Here is an 11,701-nt window from a genome sequence, read left to right as displayed (position 1 = left end):
TAATCCCGGTTCCACCATTTGTCTACTGTGGGACTTTGGGCAGGTTTCTTCACTTCTCTGTGATTTCAGTCCATTCTTTTGTAAAATGGGGATGAAGATTGAGCCCCTTGTAGGATATAAACTGAGTCCAACCTGTTACCTTGTATTGACTCCAAAACAATGTCCTCTGAGGCAGGATTGTGCATCACACATTGATCTTATCAGACGACACTCTGGACTCTAAGAAAGCCTCCTTTCAGCCAGAAAAGACAACTGTTCATATGCACCCCTCTGTAGGGTGTCTTACTGAGGTGAGCGATGGCATTATAAACACAAGGAGACAGTTATTTTTCCAAAGAAAAGGGTGGGAAAAGCTCCCCTTTATGACTATCCCCATGCGGCCTTCATGTCCCGAGCTCTAGATGAGGTGGTTCATTGCAGGGGGTACCACTGAGTAAAACACAGACACCAGCAGATCCACCATTGAGGAGGACTCTGAGGGTGGCTTCAGGTGGGCGGTGATGGCTGTCAAAATGACAGTGATAACAATGGCGAGGTGAGGCAGGCAGTTGGAGAAGTCTTTGGTCCGGCTCTCACAGGCCGGCATCCTCAGCATGGCCCAGAAGATGTACATGTAAGAGATGATGATAGAGACGAAGCTTATGACGGCTAAAGCTCCCCCGACGGTCCTGCTCACATTGTTGGCGATGTGGCCCTCGGAGTAAGTGATCTCCAGCAGGGAGGAGACAACACAGAAGAACTGCAGGACAACATTGGACCCTCAGAAAGACAGGGAGAAAGTCAAAGTTGAGAATAGAACCCCTATCAGCCTTCCGCTGAGCTAGGAGGCGGCACCCATCTTCTGATAGGCCCCTTGGTCCATGATGACCTCGTAGTACAGGGGGCGGCAGATGGCGGCATAGCAGTCATAGAACATCGCTGTGAGGACAAAATACTTCAAAGCGCCAAACAAGATCACCAGTAAAAGCTGAGCCACACAGCCCAAGAGGGAGATGGAGCTGTTATTAGTCAATGTTATGGTGACAGATTTGGGAACAGTGATGGAGTGATTAGGCAGAGGGCAGGGACGAACAGGTGTTTGTGGAAGAAGTACATAGGGGTGTGGTGGTGCCAGTCGAGGGCGGTGATGTCGATGATCAGGGGATTCCCAGACAGTGCCGCCAGGTAAACCAGGAGGAACAGCGCGGCCTGGATCAGCTGAAGCTCCTAGATTTCCGAGAAACCAAGCAGGAGAAATTAACTCACCGTGGAGACATTGGGAATTTTTGGGAGATAGCACTGACTTTCTGCAGGTGATGAGGGAAGATCCAAAGTTAGACTCAATTGTTGGGATGAGTGAAGAAATTTACAGGACACTTGCTGGTGTTTCTTTACGGAGAGGAGACAGCTATTGAATTCAAAATGACCTTTAAGTTCACCGTGGATACATCGACCATTTCTGGGAAATGATGCTGACTCCCTGCGAAGGGAGAGGGTAGACTTCAATTTAGAGACATTGATGTTGTTGGTGAAGGAACAGGACTAACTCAATCAATTCTATTTACTGAGTACCTACAGAGGACATGTTATTAGTACATATGATCACTGCCCTCAAGGAGCTTCCATTCCATTGGAAGCACCAAGTTTCGAACTGTGTAGAAGCAGGGTGCTTTTGGGATGAACACAGGCCTGTGTGTCAGAGGACCTGAGTTCTATTCCCAGCTCTACCACTTGTCGGGTGCATAGCCATGGGAAAGTGACCTAATTTCTCTATGCCTCAGGTTTCTCGATAGTAAAATGAGGATTTGATAACTGTTTTCCCTCTTACTTAGTCTGTTAATCCCTTTTCTGACACGGACTATGTTCTACCAGGTTGTCTTGAATCTCCCCCGGCACTTAATACTTTGCTTGGAACGTAGTAAGCACTTAATGAATCTTGAGTACTATTTATCGTTGAGGAGACTGAACCTAAAATGAATAGGAGATAGGAGAGGTCAGAGAACATATAGATATGTACATGATTGTTGTGAAAGTTTGTGGATGGTTTTATAGTCAAACAAGAATTGCCTCTATACATAAATTCATCCATTTCGTGGCGAGAGAATGATCCTGGTAGACAGAAGGAGCTCGTTTCTCATCCTGACTCCACATCTTGTCTGTTGGGTGTCCTGGGGCCAGTCAGTTACCTTCTCTGTGCCTCGGTTACCTCATCTGAAAAATGCTGATAGAACTGTGAGCAACCTATGGGGCGTGGACTACGTCCAAGCTGATTAGCTTGTATCCATAATAATCACTTGATGATATCATAAAACAAACACACAAACAACAACAAAAAACACGTATCCTCCAAACTGAATCCATTTGCTCACATATCTGCGTCCACACGTTTAAACACACAAACACAAGCATACCTCATCATTCATCTAGTCCTTTCCTAATGCATCGCTCACCCTACATCTCTCCTCTCCTCAACGTCCTGTCATGACAAATTGTATCTTTACACAAGCAACAAAAACTCACAATCGGCTTTAAGGCTTTCCACCATACAACTGCACATAACCCCTTTTCTTCATTCACCTCGTCTACTCAGCTATCAAAACAACTTTATAGTTGTTAGTCGTGATCGACTGTCATGTTTGCATCCTAGCCTGGAACTCCCTCTCCTATCAACTCAAAATCAGAGAGAGCACAGTTCTTTCTGAATTCTAAAATCCTGCCCTCCTCCAACCAGCTACCCAAATTCACTTCTCAGCCCTCTAAACCCACTTCACCTACCTCAAGTGCGAATCAACTCATTTCCAACCTCATTTATTGGACAAAGCATGGGCCCAGGAGTTCTCTTCTTGACTGTGAGTTCCTTATGGGCAGCGTACACATGTACCAGCTCAGCTCTATTGTACTCTGCCAAGCATAGCTTAATGGGTGTCATAAGACTTGGGTTCTCATCCTGCCTCTGTCCCTTTGCTGCTGTGGGACCTTGGGCAAATCGCTTCACTTGTCCAGGCCTCAGTTTCCTCATCTGCAAAATTGCACGCAATAATTGTATATTCATCTTTCCATTCTTTCTTTCCTTCTCGGGCAGGAAATGTGTCCGTTATGGTGTTTTCAAGTGGATAGAGCATGGGCTTGGGAGTCAGAAGGAGTCAGAAGGACCTATTTCGAAATCCAGCTCTGCCTCATCTCTGCTGTGTGACCATGGGCAAGTCATTTAACTCCTCTGAGCCTCAGTTACCTCATCTATAAAATGGGAGTTTAGACCATGAGCCCCATGTGGAACGAGGACTGTATCTAACCTGCTTAACTTGTATCTACCCCAGCGCTTAGGACCGTGCTTGGGACATAGTAAGAGCTTAACAAGTACTACTATTACTAAGTGCTTAGTACACACAATAAGCACTCACTAAAGATGTGTCAACCTAGCCCAGAAGGCTGGAAAGCCCATGAGGGCAGAGATTCCAACTTTTCCCACTATTTGTCTTCTCCCAACATTTGGGAAGAATTTTTACTAGGAGGAATTGCTGATAATGCCAGTGGCTGTCCAAAGCTCATCACATTCTCTGAGCCCTACCTGTCGTTTACCCTGTCCAAGTGATTCTCGGACCCACTGAAGGTCAAAGTGACTGTCCACAGTGCTGACACTGTGCTTCAGCAACATATCCTAGCGGGTAGTTTACGTGGTAGCAAATCTTGAGGAGGAAGGTGGAGAGGCATATGATGGTTTGGGGTTACTGTACTGGAAAACACCTCCCCTCCTGCTAGCACCCTGCTCTGCTAGGGGCCGCATCTCTGGTCTGAACCCCGGTTTAGACACCAGAATGGCTCCCTCTCTTCCATCCTCATCCTCGTCCCCGTCCCCGTCCCCCAACCCCGCCCCTCCATCACACTTAACTCCAATCACTCTCAAGGGGGCTACGTGGGGCAAGGGATCGCTGATCTCTGCAGGATTAGAATGGTCACCACTTTCCCCTCAGGCTCCTGGGTTCCATCAGCCAGGAAGGAACAGAGAGGAGCCCTGGGTCTCTCTCTGCTCTCCTTCAGACCCTGAGAAGCTTTCCATACTGCCCCGGTCCCTGTAGATAAAGCAGGAGCTGCTCCGAGGGAGATCCCTGGAGGATGGCTCGTGGTGCTGTCGAGGACCTCGTGGCCTTCACAAGCAAAGCCCCTCTGGTCACGTGGTTCTTGAAGCTCCTGCATCTTTCTGAGCGCCTCCCACCCCACCTCGCCTCCCTTTCCTCTCTACCCAATCTTGATGACCAGATTACTGCTCTCAACTCTACTTCACTACTCAGCTCACTCGCTCCCCTTTCGCTTCGCCGCTCTCGTACCACTGGCCCACAGCCCTGGATCACTGCCACTGTCCGCCTCCTTCGCTCCTATGCTCAAGCTGCTGAACCCTGCTGGTGAACGTCTAAACACCAGGCCAACCTCATTCACTTCAAGTTTATCCTTTCCTGCCTTAACTCTGCCCTCTCCTCTGCCAGGCAAAACTATTTCTCCTCCCTTATTGATACCCATGCCCAACATCCCCGTCAGCTCTTCCATACATTCAACTCCCTTCTCAGGCCTCCTCCTTCCCTCATCCCCCAACGATCTGGCCTCCTAGTTCATTAATAAAATTAACTCCATCAGGTTTGAGCTCCCCAAAGTCACTCCTCCCCCTTCTCTAACTCCCCGGCCCTCAGCCATCTCCACTACTCTCCCATCCTTCCCAGCAGTATCCTCAGAGGAGATCTCCTCCTAACTCTCAAGTTCTACTCCGGCCACCTGTGCTTCTGACCCCATTCCCTCTCATCTTATGAAATCTCTTGCCCTGTCCCTCCTCCTCTCCTTAACTTCCATCTTCAACCACTCACTCTCCACTGGTTCCTTCCCCTCTGCCTTCAAGCATGCCCACGTCTCCCCCATCCTAAAAAAACCCTCTCTTGACCCCACCTCCCCTTATATTTATCGCCATATCTCCCTCCTACCATTCCTTTCCAAACTTCTTGAACGAGTCGTCTACACCCACTGACTCGAATTCCTCAACACCAACTCTCTCCTCGACCCCTTCCAATCTGGCTTCCGTCCCCTACATTCCACCGACACTGCCCTCTCAAACCTCACCAATTACCTCCTGCCTGCCAGAACCAACGGCTCCTACTCTATGCTAATCCTCCTCGACTTCTCAGCTGCCTTCGACACTGTCGACCACCACTTTCTCCTTGACATGCTATCGAACCCGGGCTTCACAAACTCTGTCCTTACCTGGTTCTCCTCTTATCTCTCTGGCCGTTCATTCTCAGTCTCCATTGCGGGCTCCTCCTCCCCCTCACTGTTGGGGTTCTTCAAGGGTCAGTTCTTGGTCCCCTTCTGTTCTCTATCTACACTCACTCCCTTGGTGAACTCATTCGCTCCCATGGCTTCAAGTATCATCTCTATGCTGATGACATCCAAATCTACATCTCTGCCCCTGGTCTCTCTCCCTCCCTTCAGGCTCGGTTCTCCTCCTGCTTTCAAGACATCTACAGCTGGATATCTGCCTGCCATCTAAAACTCAATATGTCCAAGACTGAACTCCTTATCTTCTCTCCCAAACCCTGCCCTCCCCCTGACTTTCCCATCACTGTCGACGGCACTACCATCCTTCCCTTCTCACAAGCCCGCAACGTTGGTGTCATCCTCGACTCTGCTCTCTCGTTGACCCCTCACTTCCAATCCATCACCAAAACCTGCCGGTCTCACCTCTTCAACATTGCCAAGATCCGCCCTTTCTTCTCCATCCAAACCGCTACCCTGCTCGTTCAAGCTCTCATCCTATCCCGTCTGGACTACTCTATCAGCCTCCTCCCTGATCTCCCATCCTCCTGTCTCTCCCCACCTCAATCTATACTTAACGCTGCTGCCAGGATCATATTTATGCACAAACGCTCTGAGCATGTTACTCCCCTCCTCAAAAATCTCGAGTGGTTACCAGTCAACCTACGCATCAGTCAAAAACTCCTCGCTCTCGGCTTCAAGGCTTTCCATCTCCTCCCCCCTCCTACCTCACCTCCTTTCTTTCCTTCTACAGCCCAGCCCGCACTCTCTGCTCCTCTGCCACTAACCTCTTCACTTTGCCTCGTTCTCGCCTGTCCCGCCGTCGACCCCCGGCCCACGTCCTCCCCCTGGCCTGGAATGCCCTCCCTCTGCACATCCGCCAAGCTACCTCTTTTCCTCCTTTCAAAGCCCTACTGTGTGCTCACCTCCTCGAGGAGGCCTTCCCAGACTGAGCCCCCCATTCCTTTTCCTCCTCCTCATCCCTCACCCTACCTCCTTCTCCTCCCCACAGCACCTGTATATATATTTGTACAGATGTATTACTCTATTTATTTTACTTGTGTATATTTACTATTCTATTTATTTTATTTTATTAATATGTTTTGTTTTGTTGTCTGTTTCCCCCTTGTAGACTGTGAACCCGCTGTTGAGTAGGGGCCGTCTCTATACGTTGCCAACTTGTACTTCCCAAGCGCTTATTACAGTGCTCTGCAGACAGTAAGCCCTCAGTAAATACGATTGAATGAATGAATGAATGAATGAATGAATGAATGACGAGGGCCCGGTCCCTGCAGCATATGCTATGGTGCCGGCCCTCGGGGTTCCCGTGGAAACAGCAGCATCTGCATCCCAGCGTCCTAAAAGTTCCTGTTTTCACCGACAGTCTTTAGCCACTGTGAATGGTTGAACCTTTGTCTAATTCACAACCTGAGATACTCAATCTGTCAGTCAATCGGCCAACTGTAACTTTGTCTTATGGTCTTTGTGAAGCGCTTAGTATATATCAGGCATCATACTAAGTGCTGGAGTAGCTATAAACTAATCAGATTGGACAGAGTCATGTCCCTCGTGGGGCTCACGTCTCAATCCCCATTTTACAGATGAGGGAACTGAGTCACTGAGAAGTTAAACAATTCTGCCCAAGGTCACACAGCAGACCAGTGTGGAAAAGAGATCAGAACCCATGTCCATTTGAATCCCTGCCCCGTGCTCTACCCACTATGCAACGCTACTTCTTCTGACTTGTCCTGGTTGCAAATCAGTTGAAGCTCTGTTCATACTGACTATAGAAACTGCACTCGTGAATCAAGTGTTCATCCACTTTCTCATCTTTCCATTCTCTCCTTTCTCCTCTACATAATTTATTCCGTGTCTGTGTCTGTGTCTTTGTCTTCTGGAGAGCAGGAACATTGTAATTATATCTCTTTTCAACTCTCCTGAGAGCTTACTATAGTGCTCTGCACCCAGGATGTGGCCAATAAATACCAGTGATAATGATAACACTAATAATAGGGAAGTACCATGGCTCAGTGGAAAGAGCACTGGCTTGGGAGTCAGAGGTCATCGGTTCAAATCCCGGCTCTGCCACTTGTCAGCTGTGTGACCTTGGGCAAATCACTTAACTTCTCTGTGCCTCAGTTGCCTCAACTATAAAATGAGGATTAAGACTGTAAGCCCCACGTGGGTCAACCTGATCACCTTATAAACTCCCCAGCGCTCAGAACAGTGCTTTGCACATAATAAACGCTTAACAAATGTCATCATTATCATTATTATTATTATTATTAATCATGGTCTTATGTTAAGAGCTTACTATATTCCAAGCACTGTTTTAAGTGCTGGAGTAGAAACAAGGTAATCAGGTTGGATACAGTCCCTGCCCGACATGGCGCTCACAGTCTCAATCCTCATTTTACAGATGAGGTAACTGAGGCACAGAGAAGTGAATAGACTTGCCAAAGGTCACATGGCAGGCAGGTAACGGAACTGAGATCAGACCCCACTACGTCTGACTCCCAAGCCCGTGCTCTGGATGGATGGATGGATGGTTGGATAGTTGAATGGTTAGTAAGATGGATGGATGGAAGGAAAGATGGATTGATGAGAGAGGATGGATTTGACAGGACATATTGAGCTGCAGTCTTCCTTTCTTCCCTTCTCCCAAACCTCGTCTCAGTTTGCAACTTTCATTCCCACTCCCAGAGCTATGCTAAAGAGCATATCATTATATTTTCACAGTCATTAGTGATAATGACATCATTATCGTATTTATTAAGAGGCTGTGTGCCTAAATTGTTCCACTTGCCAGAGTAGAAACGAAAGAATCAGTTCAGACACAATTCCTATCCCACAGGAGCACAGAGTGTAAGAGAAAGAGAGATCCTAGGGATGTTAGGTCACTGCTCCTAGGTCCCACAGCAGGCCAGTAGCAGAGCTGGCATCAGAGCCCTTCTTAATCAATCAATCAGTCATGTTTATTGAGCACTTACTCCGGGCCCAGCACTGTACTAAACACTTGTAAAGGTTCAATATAACACAGTTGGTAGGCAGGTTTTCTGCCCACAATGAGATAACAGTCCAGAGCAATTCCCATTCCTTTAAGCCACGTTAAAATTAAAAATAAATATGTATTTTATTTGTTAAGCATTTGCTATGTGCCAAGCACTGTTCTAAGCGCTGGGGCAGATACAGGTAATTGGGATGTCCCACGTGGGGTTCACAATCTTAATCGCCGTTTTACATATCATGTCACTGAGGCACGGAGAAGTGAAGTGACTCGCCCAGGGTCACACAGAAGACAAGTGGCAGAGCAGGGATTAGAACCGTCTCCAAACTGGATTTACTGTACTAAGCACTTGGGAGAGTCAAGTTTAACAGAGTTGTTAAACACAATCCCTGCCCACAGTGAATTTATAGTCTAAAGGGACTCCCCTTCCTTGAGGCCATGATGCCTCCCCAAAATTGGATTGCCAGTCCTACCTCAGTCTTAGCTGCCTCCTTCCCAGAGTTTGACAGTTCATCAACGTCCACTGTTTTCTGTGAACCCTGTAGGGCAGCTAAGTATATGGCTGGGTCCAAGGACAATTCCTTGGTTAAGTGGTAGTGTGAGATTATTTGCACAAGGAAGGAGACATTTTGTCCAGAGCAGAGGCTGGGTGATTGACCCTTTTAGGATCCTGCCCATGGCGGCCTTCATGTCTCGTTACCTCAGGCTGTAGATGAGGGGGTTCAGGGAAAGAGGCACCACCATGTAGAACACGGACACCAGCAAATCCACGACCAAGGAGGAGTCTGAGGGTGGCTTGATGTAGACAAATAAACCCACAGAGACGAAAACAGTGAAGACGACAAGGTGGGGCAGGCAGGTGGAGAAGGCCTTTGTCCTGCCCTCAGTGGCCGGCATCCTCAGCACGGCCCGGAAATGCACAGGTACTAGTTGGAGATGGAAATGAAACAGACGACGCCTAAGGCTACCCCAAAAGTCACAGTCGTGTAGATGGCAATGTGCTTCTTCGGACAGGTGATCTTCAGCAGAGAGGGGACGTCACAGAACTGGGGAACGACGTTGGGCCTGCAGAAGGACAGGGAAAACGTCCCAGTTGAATACACTGCTGCATACAGGCCCCCGCTGAGCCTGGAGGTGGCGACCAACTTCCCACAGGCCCCTGGGGCCATGACGACCTCGTAGCTCAGGGGGAGGCTGATGGAGGCGTAGCTGTCCTAGGACATGGCCGTGAGGATGGACAATTCCGAGACAGCAAACCAGAGCACGGAGAAGACCTGGACAACACAGCCTGCTAGGGAGATGGATCTCTTGTTGGTTGCGGATGGAGTTGGAATCGTTAACGGAGATGAGACAGAGGTCGAGGACGGAGAGGTGCCTGAGGATGAAGTACATGGGGGTGTGGAGGCGCCAGCAGAGGTCGGTGACGGCAACGATGACGAGATTCCCCGTCAGAGCCGCCAGGTAGACCAAGAATAACAGCGCATGGACCATCTGCAGCTCCCAGATATCCGAGAAACCCAGCAGGAGGAATTCCCTCACCGTGGAGATGCTGGTGATTGGTAGGTGTTGATGACGCCCTGCACAGGATAAAGATCTTTACGAGGTGAAGAAATCAACAGGTGTTTTGCCAGTGTGTCTATGGGAGGAGCAGCATATGGTATATTGGAAGAGAGTTATCAATTACGAACTGACCTAGAAACTTGGTAAAAGACTTCCATGTAACTAGGAGGGAATTCCAAGGGAACATTGACTCCATGATTTTCCAAGTGGGGACAAAGATATAACAGAGGAAAGCAGTATCAGTAATAGTAGCAGTAATTGCAGCAAAACCCCTAATAGAAGTTGTAGTATCAATCAATCAAACAATTCAGAAATAGTATTTTTGAGCATTTACTGCGTGCAGAGCACTGTACTAGGTACTTGGGAGAATACAATGTGACAAAGTTGGTAGACATGTTTCCTCCCACAACAATCTTACAGTCTAAAGGGGGATAAAGAAGTTAATATGAAATAAATTACAGACACATACAGAGGCTGTAAGCTCACTGTGGGTAGGGAATGTGTCTGTTATATTGTTATATTGTACTCCCCCAAGCACTTAGTATAGTGCTCTACACATAGAGCTTTGCTCTGAGCTCAATAAATATTCATTCATACAACCGTATTTATTGAGTGCTTACTGTATGCAGAGCACTGTACTAAGCTGATTGACTGAGCCTTCGCCAACCGCCCGGCTCTCAACCCACTCTGCTACTCTCCCATCTTTCCCAGCAGTATCCTCAGAGGAGATCTACTCCCTCCTCTCAAGTGCTACTCCTGCCACCTGTGCTTCTGACCCCATTCCCTCTTATCTTATGAAATCTTTCTCTCCATCCATGTCCCGAGGTGACCCTTGGGTACCGGCCACCTCAAGGTCAAAAGCTATCTCGTGACCACCTGAGCCAGCAGGCGGAACTCGGAAGTGAGGGTGGGATACCGCCCCCACGACCAAATCTGCTAGATTGACAGCCCAAACTGGGAATACAGAAGGTGTCCATCGCCCCCGTGCCAATCAAATTAGGTATGGAGGAGGCGGGGAGGGCAGAGATTGGATAGACTGAGTCCGGAAGCTGGAATGGCCTAGGGGCACAGGCAATAAATACCTGTCGCCTCTGACCTTCGGGGTCAGAACACCAGGACACACAGCAGCAGGAGCAGCCGCTGCAGTAGCAGCGGCAGCAGCAGCCCACGTGTCTCTCCCTGCCCAGAAGGCCAGATGCCCGCTCTACAACCAGAACCAACACACTGAGACAAGGGCCACGGGATGGGTGAGTGTCTCGTAGGTGGGACCCAGGTATTCCGCTGCTGATGGGAATTATGAGTGGATTCCTCCCATGTAGGGAGAGCACACTGTGAGAGCTAGCCACCCACCACGTGCGCGGGTAATGTAATGAATTCTTCCCATGTGGGAAAGTAAGTGGATTCTTCCCGAGTGGGAAGTGCACATGGGTGAGAGTTAGCCAACTCACCCACGTGCGATTAACGGATGATTGTGTTCCTTCTGTGTAGGGAAGCTCTAATATTGCCAATTGATTATATTCCTCCCCAAAGGGAAGCTCAATCCATTGCGCCTAAAGAAATACATAAATTCAATTCACCTCGCGGAATAAATTTCATATAAAACTTAGGCTTTCCGTCCCCGGCCTCTCGCTCTCTCTCGCCTCGCCGATCACTGAACGAACCCGTCCCCGGACGACGGGTGACATAAATGGCGACGAGGATGGGATCGGCGATAGGCGACAGAGAGCCGAGAGGGCTTTTTGAATTCCTCGCGGATCAGGGATGGAAAACCCCAAAATGGGACAGCCGCTGGGTGGAGAAGCACTGGGAGGACCCGGCCAATTTGGTGAGGGAATTTTGTGATTGGAGGGAGGCTACCCA

General features: G+C 48.7%; 1 protein-coding gene across 1 annotated transcript; it reads right to left on the bottom strand.

The window, feature by feature from the left end:
• Nucleotides 1-397: 397 nt before the first annotated feature.
• On the bottom strand, nt 398-9,450 carry LOC119945098 (olfactory receptor 14A2-like). Its single transcript, XM_038766127.1, has 4 exons — nt 9,294-9,450; nt 9,041-9,207; nt 1,123-1,206; nt 398-739 (listed from the first exon to the last, which is right to left on the bottom strand). The coding sequence occupies exons 1-4, from the start codon at nt 9,448-9,450 to the stop codon at nt 398-400; spliced, it is 750 nt and encodes a 249-aa protein (XP_038622055.1).
• Between the last annotated feature and the right edge of the window lie 2,251 nt (nt 9,451-11,701).

This window comes from Tachyglossus aculeatus, chromosome 24 (assembly GCF_015852505.1).
Source record: "Tachyglossus aculeatus isolate mTacAcu1 chromosome 24, mTacAcu1.pri, whole genome shotgun sequence".
Lineage (NCBI taxonomy): Eukaryota > Metazoa > Chordata > Mammalia > Monotremata > Tachyglossidae > Tachyglossus > Tachyglossus aculeatus.
This window is presented reverse-complemented; position numbering and strand designations above follow the sequence as displayed.

Bases quoted from the DNA above. Each gene is read 5' to 3' on its own strand.
- LOC119945098 (XM_038766127.1), bottom strand. From the start codon at position 9,450: ATGGCCCCAGGGGCCTGTGGGAAGTTGGTCGCCACCTCCAGGCTCAGC. The intron at 9,208-9,293 runs GTCCGAAGAAGC...ATCTCCAACTAG, and splicing joins CTCTCTGCTGAAGATCACCT to TACCTGTGCATTTCCGGGCC. The intron at 740-1,122 runs GCCCTCGACTGG...GTTGTCCTGCAG, and splicing joins CCCTGATCATCGACATCACC to TTCTTCTGTGTTGTCTCCTC.